The sequence below is a fragment of the Vanacampus margaritifer genome, chromosome 10, assembly GCF_051991255.1.
Source record: "Vanacampus margaritifer isolate UIUO_Vmar chromosome 10, RoL_Vmar_1.0, whole genome shotgun sequence".
NCBI classification, from domain to species: domain Eukaryota; kingdom Metazoa; phylum Chordata; class Actinopteri; order Syngnathiformes; family Syngnathidae; genus Vanacampus; species Vanacampus margaritifer.
Window position 1 is genome coordinate 12,440,887 of NC_135441.1, and position 22,882 is coordinate 12,463,768.

Genomic DNA, 22,882 nt, shown 5'->3' on the forward strand with positions numbered 1-22,882 from the left:
GTTATTACCGCACATTCACTTTTTATACAGTACTACGGAAGCGTGGATTCGCCAATATTTAGTAAACATTTTTGAATGTCGGTGGGAGGCCCCAGGGATGACGCCTTGGGATCCTGTCGGAGAAGCCGGTTGAAGTGGTTGGGGACATGGAAGTCTGAGCTTCCCTCCTAAAGCTGCTGCCCCAGCGACCCGACTCCGGATAAGCGGTAGATGGATTTTTGAATGGCGAGTATGTTCGAACGAATTTAAATATGTTCATAATTGCAAGTGAGTATGTTTGAACCACTGATCCGTATAGATTACTGGATAGCTGATGGGCGCCATATTACAAGAAATGTTTCTCGGCATACGATCCTATACATTTACAGTATCGAAATTGGAGAGCATTTGAGACTTAGTAGAAACAGCATCATTTATGATGTTTTAAATTTGTGAAACATAAACAAGATGACTTCAGACATTTTACAACTTGCCTTATAGTAGCACTAAGGAATTTTTCAACCTTAATGAAATATTTTCATAACTCTTCTGATGGACCATCGACTTAAAACTAGTTGAATGGTACCTTTGCCTTGGCCTGAGTTTTTTTTTACTGGCACTAAGTAACTTTGAGGAGGATGGTAGGAACACCGCCACACAAAAAACTACAAATGTGCTGACTGCCTTATGGCATACATCAAAAGCTACCCCAGATGAAAGGACAGTCAATGTTCAACATTGGCCCGTATTTCACTCGCTAGAGTGAGCTAAAAAACAACGCAATGCGCTTGTCCTCATAGGTCAATGTAGTCTTCCTTCAGACATAACAATATTGCTTTTCTCCATATGGCGACGCCATAATCAACATAAACTGAAAGTTCCTTAATGTTGCTTTAAATACATGTATGAATTATATGCTTAATGATGTTTACAGGAGGAAACGTATATTTTTTTAAATTAAAGAATTATAACTGTAATTCAACAAAAGATGCTTCTGACAAATCTAATATTGGGGTCTAAGGAACTGAGCAATAAAAGAAAAATGGGGTCTTCAAAACAGCACATACCGTCCACTTGTTAAAAAATAGTGACCACCCCGCCAAAAACCCTCCCATCCACGCTCCCCGGCCCTATACTAAGAGCCTGCGAGCTATATTTGTCTAATCTGTACGTATACGTATAGTTTACATAGTAGTCTTACTTGGCTTCAACGGCTTGCACGGGCGTGTATGGGCTATCGGCTATCCAGTAGCCTAAAATATACAGATCAGTGGTTTGAACATATTTGTAGTCTAAATGCTACAGACGTACCATTTTTTTTTTTCAAATAATGCCAGTGCATTCGCAAGTCAATACCCCATTGCATTATGGGAAAATGACAAACTTAAATTATGAACTGCTTACATAATAAATGATTTAAATAATTTAATTTATTTTTAACAATAATTAATTGTTAATAATTTAAAACGTTTTTTTACGTTTATTTTCAAACATGTACATGCTAAAAAAAAAATGTATTCTCTCACGCATGCGCAAGTACTACCCAATATGCTATGTTTGTAGCATTTAGCCTACAGGTACATTTGAATGTATTTGCGAGTATGTTGGACGTACCTCACTTAAATATGTTCAAATGTAAATGTTTACTCTACATTGGCAGTTTCACGCTTCTGTACAGTACAATACTGTTTAATGCAACTTCTGTGATAAAAGAAACACACAAAAAATGTGGGTGATTTTTTCTATTCACTTCAGTGGAGAAAGATTATTTGAGATATAAATTAAACTCATATCTCAAGGCACCTCTCTAATATTTATTAGAATTTATTAATTCAAGCCATTTGTGATTTTACAATTATACGATAGCCGCTTTGTGTCATTAATAAAGCTGACTTCAGTCACAGGTACAAATACAACTGCTTTTATTCCACATACAATTTTTTTTTTTTTACAATTTTTTTTTAATTGTCACAATCTAAATGATTCAACAACAAAATGAGGAACTACCACAACAAAGTCCTTTTTTCTACAGGGGAAAGAATAAAGAAACAATGCAAATATCACGGTAGCAAAAAGTTGACACACGGGCCAAAAAGTTGACACATGGGCCAAAAAGGTACACTTGAAAGGAATAAAAGACACTCAAGTCGGACAAAACGGTGGTTCATGTTCATCCAAGGGACCGTCCAGATATAATATTGGACAGCCAACAGCAGTTGAGGATTGGTTTTTGACCAACATTATTAATAAATAAAATATTTTATTTGATAAATATGTATTTATTCATATTTCTTATTTCTGAGTCAATCGTGGGGGAGCAGGGACACATATCCACCCATAGAAGCCCTTCCTGAATCTATGGAAACTTCAAAAGTCTCAAGTGTGTTTCTTTTTTCTTCTTTTTTTTTTGCTGAACATACAGTATAGGGTTATATCAATTTTGGCTAATGCATCCCATGAATATTGCTATGAATATTTCTTTTGAATGAGTATGTACATACAGTAGGTGTACATAATAACAAAGCATTAGGTACACACGGGCAAAACTATCAAACAGAGGAAGCGATGGCCGCCGTCATTGATTGATCGGATGGGTGACGAAGCATGTGGCGCAAGACTCAACAAAGGTTATTTTAGCGTAAGATACAAATTGGTACTGTACACGGTTCAGCCGAGTCCAGAAGATCCAACCCAGAGTAGTCGTAGGGCCTTCTTTTTTTTCGGGAGATGGCATATAAATCTCAAAAAGCAGATAAATGACACTTAATTCCCTGGAAACTGTTCAATCCTCGTCTGAGCTGAAGCAATTCCGACATCCATCAAGCATTGTGTTCAAGGTCCCGCTCATTGTCTCTTACCCCAAAGTCCTTTACGACCACTCATCCGTTAGCTGTGGTTCTATTTGCAGAAAAATAGAATGTACTTTGGGTTATTTTCCATACACGATCCAGAATTGTTTTCCCTATAAAATAAGTCACATCATTTTCATGTTGAAACGATGAGGACCAGCCTGGATGTCGGCCGAGTCCACGTTGGTGCCATTGGACTTGGATCGTGGCACGTATTCCACGTCGATGTTGTTTTTATGTTTTCCTTTGCCCCTGCTCCAGACGAACAGGAGCAGGAAGCAAAACAAGACCATCCCCAGGAACGTGAAGCAACCCATGGCCGTCGACACCAAAATGGTCTTAAGGTCCAAGCCCAAGGTGACGCTGACGGTCCCGTTGGCAGTGGTGTTGCTGGGGTCGGTGTAATACTGGGTCCTGTTGGCGTACAGCGAGCCCAGGCTCTTGACGGCCAGCGACGTCATCAGGGTGTCGTTCCCGGCCGTGTTGGAGGCGAGGCAGAGGTAGACTCCGCCGTCTTGAATCTCGGCCGACTTGATCTCCAGGGTGCCGTTGTTGTGCACCGTTACTCTGCCGTGGCTCCTGGCCGTCAGGACGCGCCGCCGCGGAGACACCCAGGACACGGTAGGCCTTGGTGTGCCCTCGGCGCTGCAGTGCAGCAGAGTGTGCTGGCCCTCGTCAACCGTCACCGTTTGCGTCTTGTTCTCGCGGATTTTCGGCTTGGTGCAGGTCACGTAGTAGGACAGCAGGCTTTCCTTAAATTCCTGGAAAGGCCTCCCTCGGATCCCCTCGGGCGTGTTGCACTCCGGTTGGGAATCCCCGAAAAGGATGGAGTGCCTTTTCTGTAAGATCCACATGAGGCGGCAGTCGCACACCAGCGGGTTGTTGTCGATGAGGAGGGCCTCCAAAGCTTCCGGGGATTGAAACACTCCCTTCTCCAGCGTGTCCAGCCGGTTGTGAGAAACGTTGAGCACCTTCAGTCCCCGCAGACCCTGAAAGGCGTACGGTTCGATGGCGGTGAGCTGAGCGCCGACCAGGTGAAACTCCCGAAGGCGAACCAGGTCCATCAACATTCCACCTTCGATGTGCCGGATGCGGTTGTAGGACAGGTTGAGGTGCATCAGGTAGGGCAGGTGCTTCAAGGCTTGGTAGGGGAAGGACGACAGGTTGGTGTTGGTGATGGACAAGGTGGTGAGGTTGAGGCCGTGCAGGGTGTTTGCTGGGACGTGATCAAGCGAGGGCCAGTTGTCGATCTCCAAGTGGCGCAGCCGGAACAGCTTTTTGAAGGAGTACGGATGCAAAGTGCTGATGCTGAGGTATCGCAGGTGAAGGCTGACCAGGTTGTGTAGGTGCGAGAGGGCCTCGGAGGGCACCACGGTGAGGTTGCACCTCTCTAAGGCCAGCGTCTCCAGGCTCAAAAGTCCGCTGAATGCACGATGCGAGATGTAAACCAGGTCGTTGTCGCCCACTTCCAAAAACTTCAGATTGTGCAAGTCCTGAAACATGTAGTCCAGGAGGATGACGATCTTATTGTCGCTCACGTCCAGCCGGGTGAGGTTGGCCAGCCCCGAGAAGACGCCCAGAGGGATAAGCTTGATCCGGTTGCTCTTCAGGCTGAGCGAGTGCATGCCGAATAGAGCGTTGAAGGCACCCGGTTCCACGTAGCTGATTATATTCCCGCTCAGGTCGAGTTCCTCCAGGCCCGGGAAGGCGACAAAATCGTCCGGGTTAATCATGGTCATCTTGTTCTTACTCAGGTCCAGGATCCTGGTCTCGCCCGGGATGCCGTCTGGGATGGTGGGCATTCGCTTGCGGTGGCACACAACGGCCTTGGTCTGCGCCGAGCACTCGCAGCGGGAGGGGCAGCCCAGGGAGGAGCCCACGAAGACGGCCAGCAGGGCCAGTCCCAGGACCGGCTGCCAGCATGAGATGACCGTGTGCAGCATGACTTTGCTCAAGCAGTCCACCATTCTGTCACGGCTCTGAAAGACAAGACCAACACAACACAGTGAGTGACTCAGGTTGGACCTTGCCATTACAATTCCAAAAGGCCCAAAAGGTCATGTAAATGGTACTTAATTTATATGGCGCTTTTCCGCCTTACAAAGTCCTCAAAGCGCTTTACATTCATCTACCGATGACACAGCTTCAGGAGCAACTCGGGATTCAGTATTTTGCTCAAGGATACTTCGACATGGTCACAATGGCAGGTGAGCGAACCCACAACTTCTGGGTTGGGAGACGACCCCTCTACCACTGAGCCACACCGCCCCGATGTAGGTCTACATGGATCCGACTCCGAGCACCAGTCCCCCCTGCACGTCGGGGGAGTCGGCGCCCAGGGAAGGAGTGTCATTCCAAGTAAGTGAACCATAAATGAGCCCCCCTCCCCTTGCCTCCACTAAATTTACAATATATGTGCATTCAAGGAAAATACATATTTTGCAGCATCTTGAAAGTGTATTTGTGAAACATAAATGGCTCAGGTACAGTAGATCATAACAGTGTTTTATTTTTATTTATTTCAATATTGTTCATTCGGTAATCTTACCGATTCAACATGTCATCATCATTGCTCTCTCTCTTTTGTGTGTGTGTGTGTGTGCGTGCGTGAAATGTGCGTGTATGTGTGTGTGTGTGTGCAAATGTGCGTGCGTGAGTTTGTGCTCATCAATGCACCTGAAACCTATTTAAAATCCCATACCCTTCACTTAAATCGAAGACTTCCGAATCCCGCTAGTGTGAAGTTGTCAGGAGACCCGAGGAAGGATCAAAGAAAAGAAAGAAAAGGGAAATCCAGCACCGACCAGACACCACCTACTACCCACAGGGTTACAGACCAGAATCTTTCACGAACCCCAGAAACCGCTAAATTCCAACAAATTAGGGAGACCTCAAGAGACCAAAGGAAAGACTGAAGAAAGGAAAAAAGGATAGATGAAGCAGAGTGAGATCCACAGACATCAGCTTCCACCAATTCAGCAAGTAGAGGAGAAACAGACTGTGTTTGAATTTCGGTAGATGGTGGTGTGGTGGATCTGGCATGCATGAAAACCTCCACCAAAGAAGGGAGCCGTCGACCCCGGCCAGGACAGGGCAAGCACAACCCACCAGAACTCCCCAGGCCGCGGCAAAGCCCCCCCCCCCCCCCCCCCCCCAACACAAACCGCGCCCCAAGCACAACGCAAGGCAGGTTTTATTTTTATTTTTTAATAGAATGGCTACAATTTCCACAAAGCTTTTTTTTCTTGTTAATTACTGTATGTGGTACTTTGTTTATTTATTTTTTTAAATAAACAATTACTTAATCCATTAAGAAAATGGGTGACTTATGTTAGGGAATGGAATTGGGTCGTAAACGAGAACAGTCAACATGAATATTGCACTGCATTTATTCAATAATAATATAATGACGATAAAGAGATGTTGTGCTGGCAGGTTTTGTAAGAAAAATGTAAAAAATGAATAAAAAAAACCCCCAAGATGTTAAGTTACATTTGCAGCCCGCAGGCGAGAAACAGCTGGTGAACTTCAGCGTTATGAGGCGAACGTTTATGCATAATCGCCAACTGGAGGAATGAATTATTGGCAAAAACACACTGCCAGAGAGACTAATTTTTATGGAAGATAATGTTTAGTTATAAAAAAAAAATGAAAACAGACTAAATTTTTACCAGATTTGGCAACACCATGCACCCTCTCCGACTGAGACTAAATGAGTGTTGAATATTTAATGCAGTTTTGATTTGTCGAGTCAAAGCATCAAAAATTCAACCTCTGTGCAGGTGATACTGGCTGACTTTTAATAGCGCACGTCAGATATTGCACGTTCATAAATAGAGGGTTATGTATCAGATATAGATTTTTCATTTCATCCTTTAGTTTATGTTTACAAGAGAATTATTTAGTGGAGAGTTTACACTTAAATGTAGAATATAGATTGACGACTCATCAAATGGTTAACGACGGGTGAAAACAAAGTGGAAGCCAAGGTGTCACACTGGGCACAATAACAGTGGCCAACACTGCGCCGACGGGATGCATTTTTTTTTGTTCTTCTTTTTTTTGTTTTGTTCTGCAGGCTCAGTTGCCACGGTGGCAAGGGTCTATAATTAGTCTTGGCGTTAATAATTCAGTGCGGTGGCGGTGGTGTCAAATGAATGCGTGCAGAGAAGAACAAGTGTGATGTTTGCACACACAGATTGTCTCTTGACGGGGTCATAAAAGCTTAAAAACAAAAACAGCAATTTTAGATAAATCCCCAAAAATACAAAACACCATTATTAGGATGGCAGCCAAAGAGAAAATAAAAGATAAACACAAAAGCGACAAGGCAGTAAAACATATTTAAAAAAAATAAAAATACAAAAAAATGTGAAGAGAGAAAAGTGGGAAAAAAACTCATGAAAACGTAGCCTTTTCTTTGGCTTAGTCTTGACTTGGAAACACTAAACCTTCCTAGTTATAACCCTAATTTGGAGCCTTAAACCTGGCTTGAAACCTTCTCTTGTAACCCTATCTCTGTCTTGAAACCTTGGATTGAAATCACACCCTGTCTGGAGTTTGAAAACCTAACTTCGAAAACCATACCATTTCCTTAACCTCCAACCTGAAACCAAACGCAGGTTTGAGATTCTAATTTGAAACCCTAACTTTACATCAAAACTCTAATTTGAAACCCTTACCTTGATTCAAAACCGTACTTTGAAAGCCAAAATTCCCTAAGCTTTTAAAACTCTAACTCTGGTTTGAGACTAGAATTGAAACCCCAACGCTGGTTTTAAACCTTAATTTGCAACCATGCCTCTGTCCTAATACCCTAATCCAAACCCTGACTTAAAACCCTAATTTGAAAGCCAAGCTTAATTGAAACCCTACCTCATCACTAAAATCCGATTTTGAACCACTAACCCAAACTTTAAACCCTATGCATGACTAATTTGAAAGCCAAACCTTGCTTGAAACATTAAGCCTGGCTTTAAACTCTACTTGCAAAAGCTAACCCCACCCTTGAAACACTCTTATTTGTCAACAGACATGACAGTGACTAAAACAATGTATGTGAACCCTAACGTTACACAACTCCTCACGCGTCCAAGTCGACTAAGAGTTTCGCAACAGTGAAATAAACATGTTGCATTTCCGCATGGTGATTTTCCACTCAGGCTGCTAAACACTATTACACAGCCAAAAGGGATTAAAAGGCCTTTCGGTAATAAGCGCTTGACCCACTCCACTCTGCGTCAAATAAAAATAAACAAGATGTAAAGTACTTGGCTCACACATTTAACATTCTTCTTCTTGGCATTAAAACCCAACATAAATCTTCATATTCATTCGGACGCGTTTTGCACGCTTCGAACGGAGCGCAGCCGCTGACAGGTTGCAAAGATGGCGTAGAGCATCCTTGCTTAATTTGCTGTGTCACGGCCAGTTCTAAAATTAAACAGCGAGCCGAGAATCATCTCCATTTTTCCTCCCCGAGGGGGCCGCTGCTACGCCGAGACAACCACTCACATATAAGAAAAACAAAAATGCTGCATTACAGACAAATACAATCGAAACACAGCAATACATGGAGCGGAACGCAGCATTTACAACTAAAGTGTTGATGTTAACCTCACCAAATAATTAACTGACATGTTCTGTGGATGTTCTCTATTGTGTTGTGGATTTGGTTTTGATTCAATTTAGTTATGTCATGTTTTCCTTGTGTCCCTTTTTTTGTTTGTCTTGTTAGGTTATGCTGTCCTGTCCACCTGTGCTTGTCAAGCCGGTCCCTTGAGTTCACCGATCAGCTCCTTCAACCACTTCTGCCTTGTCATCAGATGTTTGTATCAATGACTACGTTTACATGCAGGCGATAACCCTTTTAAAACTCAAATATTGGCAATATTCGGGTTTTGTAAAGCCATGTAAACACGCACAAAACACCGAATTTGCCCTGGGTTACTCCTTTCATAACCGGAATTCTTGCTCATATAAACGCATTTGGAATATGTTTTTCGCTGTGCAAATGCTCGCTATTTTCTTCTTCGTCTTCTTTTCTTTTTCTTCGCTTATTTGATTCGCAAGGCATCTTGGTCTACGTAGTCACGACTTGTATGTGCAGCTATGTCCTACTTGCTAAAGGAGCCTTCCTAGAATACATGGATTTCTCCACCGTTTTCACATCATTTTGTGTCTCTGGCGAAAACACCACTGTTTGTGCCTACTGTATATACACATACAGTAAATACAAGTATATAAGTCCGTGCTTCTTTCGTGTAAACCACCGGAAATACTCAAGCCGTTGTCAACAAACATGACACTTGCAGCAAAGAACCACACTTCTGGAGCGAGGAGAAAACCGACTACTTTATTTCGCGCGGTGAGTGACATAAATATTATGTCTTTTATTGGACTTATAGTAAGTTAAAAGCAGAAATGACGTTATTTACATAATTACGTTGTCCGCGCGTCGCGGTCCAAATGGGTTCTTCTAATCGAGCACAAATGAGCATGTAAACAGGAGTAGCTCTTTCCGCCACGCATGGAAACGTGTTACCTCTGTTGTTTCAGGAACCGGAATTCTGACCTTAACCCGAATATTACCTTTCTATTTTACACTTCTGTTTATTTAGAATTTTGATTAATCGAGTATCTTGTTTGCCTGTTTGTACTTTTGAAATTAAATTATTTTTTGAGTGCACCTCTGCCTCATTTCCCTGCTTCCCTGCAATTGGCTCCTCAAAACTAACTAACTAACTAACTAACTAACTAACTAACTAACTAACTAACTAACTAACTAACTAACTAAGTAACCTTGGCTTGAAGCCACAACTTCAAATTCCAACCATAAATTCCTACCCTAATTTGTCGTCAATGGACTTGAAACCTTGATTTGAAACCCTAACACAGATTTGAAAATCTATTTTGATACCCCGACACTAACTTGAAACACTAACCCCATCTTGAAGAACCGATTTTGAACCCAAGTCCTGGGTTAAAACGATACTTTGAAACCCTGACCACATCTTGAAACCCCAACTTTAAACCTCAATGCAGGTTTCAACACTAATTATCACCCTAACTTTGGCCTTAAACCCCACTTTAACACCCTATCACAAATATACAATTCTTACTCAAGCTTGAAACTCGACTTTTAAACCTTACCACTTGTCTGAAAACACTTGGCTTCATGTCTTTAAACTCTACTTTAACAGCAAAACCCTGTGTTGAAACCCTAACCCTCACTAGAAAGTTTAACCATAACTTGAAACCTCAATTTGAAACACAAATGCAGGCTTAAAACAATCATTTAAAACCTCATCCCTGGCTTTAAACTCTATTTAGCCTAATCCTGTTTTGACACCCTAAATTGAACCTCGAACTTTGGCTTGAAACCTTAATTAGAAGCTATAGCCATTGCAAGTTACCTAACGCTGGAGTGAAACCCTAATTTAAAACCTTAAAGCTGACTGGATGCACTATCCTTTACTTGAAATCCCAATCCCGGCTTTAAACCCTACTCCTTGCTTGCTTAAAGTAGTCGCTGAAAGTTCAAGTTGAGTATTTGCCATTCATGTCTGATTATTTGAATTAAATCGGCAACTTGTCTGAGCCGCTTAGCACATAGTTTTTTATTGCAGTAGTTAGCAGAGCTCCATATGGCCAGCTCGCTGGCACTGCTGACTTGTAAAAGTGCAGCCAAATGTGCGAGAGGCTCTTTAAAACTTCAGACGCTTTTTCCGCCACATTTATTTCCGACGTCTAAGATGGAAAATTTCTCACTTTGCAAAGCAAAGCAACTTGACGAGCTCTGAAAAGAAACCGTTCATAAAATGCTTTGCAGCTGATGATATTAGCAGAACGTAAGCATGAATTTGAGAGCATAACCCTGTATTTTATCATTTTTAAAACCCTAACCCAGGCATCAAACCCTACTTCAAAACAGTTGCCTTATCTTGGCTTGAAACTCTCATTTGAAATGGAAATGAACCCCAAAAATCGGAATCTTTATGTGAAACTCTAACCCTGACTGGAAACCTTAACTTAAGCTCAAAACCCTTATTTGAAACACCAGCCCCTCGCTGTTTTTTGACAATATGTTCTACGAATCCCCACTAGTCTAAATACAGTAATCTGATTGATATTGTGTTTGCAGAATTTTAGTTAAGCAGCAAAATCCAGCAGTTTTTATCAATATTAGAAGGCGGCCATTTTGCCACTTGCTGTCGAGTAAAAATGACATCAAAGTTGCTCAGGTCTCAGGTAAGAACCAATCACAGAAAACAGGTGAGCTGTGATTGGTCATTGCCTGAGAAACATTGATGTCATCTTCAGTCGACTGCTAAAGGCAAAATGGTCGCCCTTTGAGATGCATAAAAATGGCTGGATTTAATCAGAATGTCATGTTTAGACTAGTGAGGTCACATGTAACATATTATTGTCAAGAAATGTTTGGGATTGACTTCCCCTTTAAAAGCATTTTTGAGACTTTAATCATTGGTTTGAAAACTTACTTTGAAAACCGAGGGCCACAACCACAAAGCAAAGAAAAGGACAAGGACACTTGGCAAGTTGGCATTCAGACAAACACGTTGCAAAGCATTACAAGGTACACAATTCTTTAAAATCAGGTGCAATGCATCAATAAATTAACGGCAATAAATGTACAGTGTAAGTCATTGAAAAGGTTCAAAATGGCTGTACTAATGTACAAAAAACAAAATGGCAGACTCCTTGAGTCTTTGAGAGCATGGATTCTTGGAGACTTTTTTGAGGGTCTACTTATGATAGACATGCCTACCAAATTCCGTTTTGCAAATTGAAACTGGCTTTAGGGGTGAATTTAACAAAAAAATAAAATAAAATAAAAAGCCAGGCTACTTCCTGCTTCATATAAAAAGCTCATGTAATTATTTGACGGACAGGAATGCATCACTTGCACTTTTCTGAGGCGGGGGGTAATCGGTGCAGAATTCTGTGGAAGTGAGACTTAAATGGTTTCTTCTTAACATCTCTGCCACCAATTTCACAGAAATTGCTTTGTGATTAAAGTCTTTGCTGTGTAGTAATCAGTCAAATTGTAATGCTTGTGCTTTGAAGAGGTAATAATTCCTCTTGTGAGGTGTCGATCTGCACAGTCCACATCAGACTAAGTATTAGTTTCATAGTACAGTTGACACCCACTCTTCACAGGGGGTTGGAAGTGGGCCAGCTCGCGAAAAGTGAAAATTAGCATATCACTGATGGCAAATGCATTGCAGATACAGTACATACATCGCTAGCATCGGGCCAAAAACCTCCAAAATCGTCACTTTTCAGGAGACACCAAAAAATTTTTTTTTTCAACCTAACATTGCCCCGAATAAGGGAAAAAGCCATTTTCAACACTTTAGATAAATAAATCAATAAATCGTAAAAATGACAACCCCATTTGTGGACTGACCAGATTTTTGAAAAAATAGGAAATTTGGCAAATTGTGACTCATGAGGTTTTGGCCTTACGCCATATAGAGTATATAAATCCTATTTTGAAAAACTAAAGGATTGCTTTAAACCCTATGATATAAGGAGCACATTATTCTAATGCAATCACTTTTGTAGTGATGTTCGCATGCAACAAATTTATATCCACTCTTTTACTCACTGGACACTTCATTAGGTACACTTGCACACTCCAGCACAAGCCATTAAATGAGCTGCAGCAAATATTGTGTCTCGACAAAGACTGCTCACTTTTGATTGATGCAGTCCCTCGAGGTATTCGTTTAGCAACAAGAATGATCAAAGAGGAATAAGAAACAACTAATAAGAACATTCTAGGAAAGGGATTAAAGCACCACAAACACACTGATCCGACTTGTGAATAATTTTGTAGAACACAATTCAAACTATTTGTTGTATGATCCATTGCGCTTCACACATACACACATTAAATTTATTAGAGAATTGTGTATAGATTCAATACAAATAAAAAAGAAAGACTTTAGCTCTTTGCGACACAGGCTAGGTCCCAAACTGAATACCAAGGGTTGACTGCATGTTTTAACCTCATCTTCTGCTGTTTCCAAACCAGCGTTTGTGGACATCGCTGAGCTAATTTGAGTTTCCTGTGGCGACAAGACGGTTCACTTTGCTCTTCCTGCTCATTAGTATCCCGTTTGATAGCTAGCCTTTCCGAAGAAGGTGGGCTAATTGCGCGCGGGCAGACTAACCTGCGAGTTAATAACATCTCTCCCTTCCGGGCGGCATCATTACCAGATGTAAGCCTCATTAAAATGAAATTAGGATTTAACAAGTGCGCCTTGCCACTGCCCGTTATTTTGTCGTTACACGGGGAAATTAATGCATCAATCGCCCCTTCTTCTTCTTCTTTGTCTCGTTCGCGTCAGTGAAGAAAGGCCATATTCATTTGTTATGGGCCATATTCACCCGTGCGTGCGTAAATCAGAAAAAGCGAGCAGCATTCTCCAGTCCACTCAAATCTGCCATTAACGCATTCCTCATGTCAGGTGCGCACAATGGGTGGAGCAACCCTAAAAGGTGGGCGTTCCCTGTCGAATCTGGCTGCGTGCATTCTCTCGTGAACTGAAACACTTTTACACTCCAGATTCTGTAATAAGTCCAGCACCCCGTGAAGGTGAAACATCATTTTGCACATTTTGTTTCAGTTAAGGTGGATGACTGGTTAGCACGTCCGCCTCCCAGTGCACAGGACGTGAGATTGAGTCCAGGCTTCGGAAGGTGGAGGTGGAGTTTGCATGTTCTCCCCGTGCTTGCGTGGGTTTTCTCCCACATTCCAAAGACATGCATGGCAGGTTAATTGAACACTCCAAATTGTCCCTAGGTGTGATAGCGGGTGTGGATGTTTGTTCGTCTGCCTACTGCCCAAAGCCAGCTGGGATAGGCTCCAGTGCCTCCCGCGAACCTTGTGAGGATAAGCGGTTAAGAAAATGGATAGTTGGATTGATGTTTCAGTTAACTGCCAGGTGATAGCTGTCGCCTGACACAACTGGCCCAAACTGCCCACCAATCGGTGCTGGATTTCACTTTCCTTTCTTTTCTTTGGTCCTTCCTCGGGTCTCCTGACGGCCTCATGACTCTGGCTGGAAGTGTTCGGTTTAGGTGAACGGTGTGGGATTTTTTAATAGGTTTTAGGTGAACTAATGAATGCACACACACGCTTGCACGCACGCACATACACCTACTCACCCACATACAAAAAAAAAAAAAGAAGAAGAAAGAGAGCACTGATGATGACATGTCAAATACCGAATGAACAATATTGATCTCTCCAGGCAAAAAAAAAAAAGCCCAACAATAAGTACCACCAATGGCCATAACGTGTCCCTACCACATTACTCCAGCTGTGGAACGTTAACATATTAACTGGAAAAAAAATTTTAAAATCCTGCTTCAAAAATGCAGCTGGCAGCTTGGAGAGTTTTTGAACGTGCAGAACTCCCGCTATTGAAACAATCGCAGTCGTCGTAATGACGCAATGGTGAGTTAAAATTGAATCATTTGTCTTTATTTGCTTCATCGAATACGATAAAGTGACTTGTACGGTCTTGTCGCCAGCTCGGGCACTGCTGAGCTATCTCTTTTTCATTGATATCCAAACATGGATTCAGTTAAAAGCACAGTATTTTGATTACATGACTTTTGTAGAATGGAAAAAAAAAACTGCCTTTTAACGTATAATGTGTGAGACGGAACGGTGCACGCATCTCACCGGCGATGACACATACACTACAGATGGTATGTTGATATTTAAAGTGTGCTATATTTTTCAAATCCATTTGAATGACATTCTCAAGAGTCACGAGAATTATATGCACTATTATTTACAGCCAACCTCCAACTTCAATGAGTCATGCCTCTTTGGTGGTTGCACACAAATTCACAGGTCAAGCACGGTGAGTGTGCCAGAAATCTCAACAGGAGAATGTGCATAGGTGAAAGGCTAAAAAAAAAGAAAAACACGCATTGCAGATAGAAGAAAACATGTTTTGAACACTTGTCCACTGTAGTGATACATGTGCTGTCAACATAGTTGACATCAAAACTTACACGTAGAAAAATCTATTTTTGAATAGTTGGTCACTGATCATGATTGGCTGCGGGTCACACAGACACATATTAATCAGGGTGGACCCACCCACTTTACAGTAGCCAATTTGACACCATCCTCAAGTGGAGATCGTTTTGCAGTTCCTTATAAACGTTCTTTGGGTGCGCCGATCTCCACCGAGCAATATCGCTTCATGTGCACTGAATTAAAAATGAATGAGAGGAGCCGCTTTGATTGGCTGGCAATCAAGTCGGCTGTTCACTCCCACAAAAGCCTATTTCTAACTGTACCCATCTACGAAAACACCAAAAGAAAACTCCACCCCACAATTAGACTGCACTTTGTGCTAGACTTAAGCTGAACGCGAAAATTGTAACTGCCATTGTATTGACTGATTGTCAATTTGTAGATTCCTGCGAGTGCCGTACAATGCAAGAATGACACATTCTCATGCCGCATGATTACGCATCATGTTGCTTTCACTCCGACTCCCTTTCCTCACTCAACCTCGTGGCTCGTATGCCTTCCCCGGCCAATCGTGGGGCTTACACTTCTATCTGCCTTTCATGCTCTTCCTCCGGAAACTCGCTTCTCCCGAGTCAAAACATCAAAATGCGAGGCTTTGATTTTCCCTTTTTTTTCCCGTTTAAAAAACGGGTTGTCGATAATTGCCTGGTAAAGAAAACGTCGGCATCTCTTCCCAGCCCGCCATAAAAGAGTGGAAGACTTTTTTTTAAAACTCTGTGTGAAGGAGGAATCACATTATGTGCCACGATCAGTGCCGCGGGAGCACATCAAACACAGTCGGAAGGGGAGAAGAAAAAAAACATACCCGAGGAGATAGACGCGGGCCAATTTCACAAGTGGCTTTTTATTGGTTGATTGCACAGAGGCCAAGTTGTTATCTAAATCCTCAAACTACATGGGGGCCAAGCGGGAGAAAAGCCTGGCGGCTGTACGGGGTGTGGGGTGGTGGTGTTGGGGGGATATGTGAGCTTACCCACCAGGAGAAAGAAGACCCACGGAAATGTTTACAACCGCTTCCTTTTTTATAAAGCAAGGCAAGATAAAAAGTCACAACAGTCAACTGCTAACATACCGCTGCTTCACAGACCTTTCTGGCACAATGTTGACAATACAACTACATATAGATGACAGCTTTTGAATAGCTGTCCACTGTAGTAACTAATGCGCAACTTTGAAACCTTTCTTTTGTCTAAATATGTTCATAAATGTGACCTGGAAAAAAATCCGCTGAGATCGCAGAAAAGCTCAACATTTAAATTGTTATATGTCCCATGTTGAAGCAATAAGTCCAACCACATTGTAGCGGGTTGCAGTGCAGTTCGCCTCGACGAGAATGAGGCAGCAGATGTCAACAAATCGCCTAAGACTGCAAATTTAACCACTGGTGCAACATTAGATTTTTCAATAAAAACACTAAAAAACAAATCAATCACTCAGATTACAAGGTGTGGTTCTAGCAAAATGACACAAGAAGTTGATATTTACTTTATGGTAAGACACCAGGATAGGATGGTTTGCATTCGATCATTTACATTCTGGAGTGTTGGGGTCACTTTTACCATGTGTGAAATGAAAGTGAAAGAAAAAAAAAAACAGACTACATTGTGTTGTTTCTCTTTTTGTCAGTTTTCCAGTTAGCGGGCCATTTTATGCTCCATATAGAAAACATTAAAATACATTTGACAGATGGTTTGCTACCATTTGCATTCTGGAGCGGGTTGCCATTAGCTTGCCAAACAAAAAAGGAAAAAATCATGCAATTCTATGATTTTTTTGTTTGTTTATTTGTTAGTAGGCCATTTCCTAGAGGATAATCTCAACCCTCAGAACACAAAGACTGGACTCTTCCATTTGAACTGAAGGGTACAAGTTCACTTTGTGTTAAATTTTTGACACACCCCTGCAATTTGCATTCTGTGGCTGAAGTAACATTCTCTCAGGCTACTTCCTGGTTTCTTGGAGGATTTGAGATGCTAAGTATAGATCATCGAGACTACAAATTGCACTCAATTCTGAGTGTAACACTTACCACGTGTCAAATGTGTAAGTATGTTTGCTTGACAACTGGTTAAACAAATTGGGGGGAAAAAACCTGAATGTTGGTGTCTGTTTCTCTGTACGTTTGTCATTTGGCAGGCTATGTTCAAGGAACAGAGAGACTGGACTCAACCATAACATAACATGTTTGTTCTTTAAGAGAATAGTTTAAAAAAATCACAAGTTGCTGGATTTCAATTGGTTCACAAGTTCCTTCTAAGAGGGCAGTAAGAATACCGTAGACGGACAGGACGCGACCATTTCATCCTTGGGACACCATGTGTCAAGTGCAGCATAGACTGCAATTTACCACTGACTGATTTAATTTCTCATTTACCTAATGACTTCATAGTGGAGTGAGTGAGGGGGGCGGGCGGCTAATTAGCTGGTAAATAGTTTTGAGTCCAACACGAGTCCTGGTTGTCCACTGTGTTTGTGTGTGTGCGTGTGTGTGTGTGTGTGTGTGACTGGCAGGAGGAGAGCCGATGATGTGCAAACTGACCCATGATTGCTCCACTCAAGCGGCTCCAATTAGAAGAGCGAGCTGACTTGTGTGCAGTTTAGAGGGCTGAAGTTTACCTCAATGTGGGGGGTAAACGTGCCCTCTGGACTCAGTCTAGTATGATAAGCTGCTTGTGCTCAATTATTTTCACATTGAATTCAATTCAATAACACCCAAAATAATAGTAACACTAATAAGTTGCTACTTGTGGAGAAGCCTGTTACTATAATGAACATGAAAAATATACTATAATGAACATGAAATAAATATATATATATTTTTTGGTGTGTGTGTGTGTGTGTGTGTGTGTGCATTAAAAATATATTATTATTATTATTATTGATAGGGATCTTGAGTAGTAATCGATACAGATACCAAGTATCGATACCACTAGTACTTTTAATACATACAATTATAATACATACAAAAGTATTGTGAATTATTAAGTTTATATTCTCAAGGGATGTAACGGTAATGTAAAAGTTGCCATATCCCTGTTTGAAAATTCTCCCAATAATGCTTGGGAAATCACGGTACTGTATCAGAGGCTCCCAGCTACGCTACACACTGAGTAGCCAGCCGTCTGAGAAGAAAAACACCGCCCCTTTAGCGCCAACATTTAATTCACGTGTGTGAGGAAAAATCTAGAAGATAGGCAATATTGTGGTGTTCTGCGACCTCGCACTTGTAGTTATCTTAGTAGATAGCGTGTGTGCATCCATTGAACGCAATGAGTATCATGCTCACAGCGGCAAGATAGAGTGTTTGGTAAGCGCGTGGATCAGCAGCTTCAGGGGGCACCAAGGCCTCCTCCCCCGTGCCCCCCGGTACGCAAATGGCCTTCCGCTTGGCAAAAGCTGATGCTCAATTAATCTGCGTTAATTAGCGATAAACACGCTAGATTGAGCCGCCTGCTCTTTTGTGAGCGTCAGATAGCCTTTGGTTTGCAGCAAGACTCATAACAGACTCATGCGATCTGCAAGCTAATCCAGTGTTTCATCGTTTATTTAAAAAAATAATGAGATTTAGTTACAGGCGAGGGCTTTTGAACTTGGGTCGGGGTGAGGGGAGACAAAACATGATAATGAAATTTGCAAGAAAAACAAGCTGAAGTGGCCAAATTGGAGGTTGGTTACAGAACAGCTCGCACTGTATTAGTGGCACGGTTTAAACGACTGTGTGTCCTGCTTTGTGCTCATACAATATAAATGTTAACGCGCCATTATATTTACATTGAGGAGATGCCATTGCTTTTTATCAGCCCACTTAAGCGCACCGCACTGCTCTCTGGAGAAGGCACGCTAAATGGGACACAGGCGGCAAGTGGTCAAGATGGATGCTGCACTGATACAGATGCATTTGTGCAACATTTGCTACTCAAAGATAATGCCTTCCCTCCAATAAATATGTTCATTCCTAACGTCATGACTCAATTCATAACTGGGTTCATGTTCCAACTGTCTTGCCTCACATACATATTTTTATAATACCATGTCACAGTTCATCACCAGACGCATCATCCATTTCATCATCCAAAAGCCCTACTTTGAATAAACATCTTTACACAAAGGTGGCAAAAAGCTTGCATAGATTGATTGCCAGGCGTGTTTTGTCTGTTTGCAAAAACAAATGCCTTGCCTCAAGCAAACAGCCATTTATAGCGGTATGCCTAAATTGATCGTCAGACATCATGCGCTTAAAAAAAGTAAATACCTTGTCTAAAAAAAAAAATCCAATTTTTTAAAACCTCATGCCACAATTAATCTCCATGCATGTTGTAGAGGTACAAAATCCACAGAAATGCCTTTCCCAATTTAACATTAGTTTCTAACACCGTGACTGATTTGATGAATTTGCCAGTACAACACAGTTTTACAATGCAAAACCTCAAATGATCATCAGCAACCTTGCGTCCTTGAAAAATAAACACCTCACCTCATATAAAATCATATTTTTTAGAATGCTTCTAAACAGTTGCGAGCAATTGAAGAACCTTGCTTTATGAAATACATCTTAAGAGCATGCCTCAGTTTGTCATGCGTTTGTTTTTACATAATTTATTAATTAAAAAAATCTAATGAACTTAAGAAAAATACAAAATTAACATCTCATAAATGCCTCATCTCCAATCATCTCCAACTAATGAATGTGAAATGTCAAATATAAAATGTAGACCCATCCAGTACTGCATTACTTGATTCCTCTCTGATAGCTTTGTGCTTTCACACAGGTCCAACTACCGACTTGCTAAGTAGAACATATCGGTGTTCATTAATCACGGGAGCCAGACTTATTTTTAGAAAATGATTAAACATGAGTGACCATCTGTGCCCTGACCACCAACGAGCAACTCCACTTGCTGTGTAACTCCAGTCCACTGCATAAACACGGTATATGATTAGAATAATAATATTGGGGCTCACTTGGCAATGCTGGTGTCGTAACGGGGTGGGATAGAGTTATGCTCAATGACTGTTTCTCAATATTTTTAGTAGACTGTTGTCACAATACTGAAATGCTCACTTTGATACTACTGTATAGTGATAGATATTATAACATTTTTAATACTTCATTTTATTTTATTAACCATTGTTACACATTATTAACATTTTAATTCTTTATATTAACCTTGTCGAAATGTTTTGTGTCCTGTGCAGAGCAGATGGTGTTGATTTCGGTATAATCTGACCTTAAGCTGGGACATACTATTTAGTCTAAAAAAGTTCCTTCTCAGCGCTTTGTGCGAAAACACATTTGGTCCTTGAGAACAGAATCTGTTTTGAACACGCACCTCTGACTCTGTTTTCGCCATCGCTCATGGAAAAATACCCAGAGAGTATGTTTTGTCTACAAATGAAAGAGAGGAGGTCTTTTAACTATAAGAAACCATTGTACATGCGGAAGGACTACATTTGACGCTCTGAATCCCACCATTTTTAAGTGATGAAATTAGAGGCTGTTATCTGTCCAGAGATCTATGAAAGATTAAAAAATCATTTTTGCAAAGGTGTATTTTTCTTACATTAAATCTATCTTCATTTTTGGAACACGCATAGAGGACAAAATAATTTTATACCTCTTTCAATAGCTGCATAAAAGTAACTTGGTACCTGCAAAAGTAGATTTACAGTAGACTTGGGCCACCATGCACCAAGCAATGACATCACGATCATCTGTAACCACAAGGCCACTTAATATTACATAGACCTCCACCAAAGCTAAACTAGTAATACAAATGAACACAATCCACATAAGCTTTCTTTTTGGGTTTCTCTGTCCATCTATTTGTTAGCTAGCAGGCTTTTTCCTGGAGGATAGCGAACAGACGAAAGGTGCCAATATAATTCTGAAGGTAGACGGTTCTATTGATGCCTTATTGACTCCATCTATCCATTCTCTGTACCCGCTTATCCTCACCAGGTTCGAGAGCCTGCTGGAGCTTATCCCAGCTGTCTTTGGTTGACAGGCGCTGTACGCTTGAACTCGGTGCCAGAGATTCACAGGACAGGCAAACAACCATTCACACTTATATTCTCATCTAGGGACTATTTAGACTTTAAATAAAAATATACAGTAAATATTCATATTTTTGGAATATGCTTGTATGCATTTTTCTCAGTATATACTGCATTTGATTTGTTCTATTTTAAACAATGCATTTACTTTCAGCAAATGTCATTTAATCGCTAATGACCCAATGCAATGGCAAAACAAGGGTGCTGTATGTTGTACTCCGCTATGGACAGTGCCTCGTCAAAACAACCAATGGGGAATAAAACTGCTTATCACCAAACAATTCACAAACATTTGATATAGAGGGAATTGTTTGAAATGTGTCACATGCCAACCTGTATTGATTTGAATTCATGATAGAATTCAGCTCGTTTGCGAAGTCCTTAGCTGGTAGAAGGTAGCTTTAAAAGACAACCTGCGGACACTATATCTTTGTCTGTACGGTGTGCCCTGTCTGTCGGCCATGTAGGAAAAATAATTCCAAATGACACCGCTATATGAGAGTAAGCAGTCTCTTCTATCTCATGTTGTCTGTGTATCTTTCCGATGTGCACATGTACTGGGTACCGCCCACTTTTGATATGGAGTTTAAGATCGTGATCGCTACATTATTACATCAAGGTGATGGTGCGGTGGTACCAAATAATTTTTGCCAGATCGATATAAAGTTCTGTTTTGGACTCGGTACTCTGTGCAACCCTAGTTTGTAGCATATCGAATAATTCTAAAGCTACTTTTACAAGTTAGCTAAGTCGATGTGAATCCAGCTATCAAATCAGGTTTGTTTCATTTTAGCTTGTCTCTCAATTAAGATTCATCAACAAGTTTCCTGAAATCACTTTGGTGGCATCTTAGGGTGTTTTAGAAAGAGCACAAAACTGCTTATCAGCGAATACATAATAGGGGATAGTTTCCAAAGAAATATGGGAATTCATTATTATTATTGTTATTATATTTCAACTAAAAATATTTAATAAAAATTATATATATTTAATAACAATAAAATGAATAATAAAAGATAGATGAACAGCAGGTCGTCTACTATTTCCAAATGTTTTCCTATTCACAGTGGGTCTTCATGGCCTCTAACCTTCACGAATAGCTTAGGCTTGAACATGAAAACAGTGAATAAATGAATTTTTCAGCAAGCCCTCAGAAAAAAACGGTTCTCGAAAACCTCCGCAAATGGGAAAATTTGTTAATGGTGCAAATATTTGGGGGCTCATTTTACTAAAAACAGTGCCAGTGAAGTTCATAAATATTTCATAAAAACGGTTTAATTTCTATTTCCCTTTTTTTTTTTAAGTCCCAACCAAAGTTTCTTCCAGAATATGACAACACTTTTTTTCTTTTCAAAATAATTCCTTACAGTAGTTCAAAAGGAAGGCGTGCAGCTCCAACACGACCTACTGGCGTATCGCCACGAGGTCCCACCAGTGTCCACTTGGCACGAGATGTGACCAAAGCACTTGCGAGACATTGTTCCATCTCCTTCCCGCTTCTCATTAATGCTTTTTTTGTGCTCATGAGCCGCTTGCTTCGCTCGCACTCTTGCTGTCATCCTACCTTTCTCTTTCTCTCTCCTCACTGAATCAATAGATCTGACCTCTCAACCTGCTGCTCAAAGCCAATAAATTCCTTTCAGCTCCGCGGCTTGTAGCCAAAGACAACAAAGCCGAACGCCAACTTTATCAGCCTCAGTAGCAGCTAGTGTGTGTTTCTGTGTGTGTATTTTTCTCTCAAATCATCTTCGTTTATCTGAACGCTTTGGTTTGGCCCAATATAATTTGAGGCTTTAGTGTGATAAACAATTCAGCAGGTAGTCTAGGGAAAAGTACTTTGTTTATGTGCGTCACACCGAAAGCCTTATTTAGCAACATGAGAAGTTATTGCAACGCGACTATGAATCTCTTTAGG

General features: G+C 41.2%; 1 protein-coding gene across 4 annotated transcripts in view; it reads right to left on the bottom strand.

The window, feature by feature from the left end:
- Positions 1–1,884: 1,884 nt before the first annotated feature.
- Positions 1,885–22,882, bottom strand: part of lingo2 (leucine rich repeat and Ig domain containing 2) — a 214,816-nt gene continuing 193,818 nt past the window's right edge. For all 4 annotated transcript variants that reach the window (XM_077578795.1, XM_077578792.1, XM_077578794.1 and 1 more), the window contains one exon: positions 1,885–4,807. In XM_077578795.1, the coding sequence (XP_077434921.1) occupies positions 2,954–4,795 (1,842 nt within the window). In that variant the 5' untranslated portion in view covers positions 4,796–4,807 and the 3' untranslated portion in view covers positions 1,885–2,953. The remainder of the gene's footprint in view (positions 4,808–22,882) is intronic.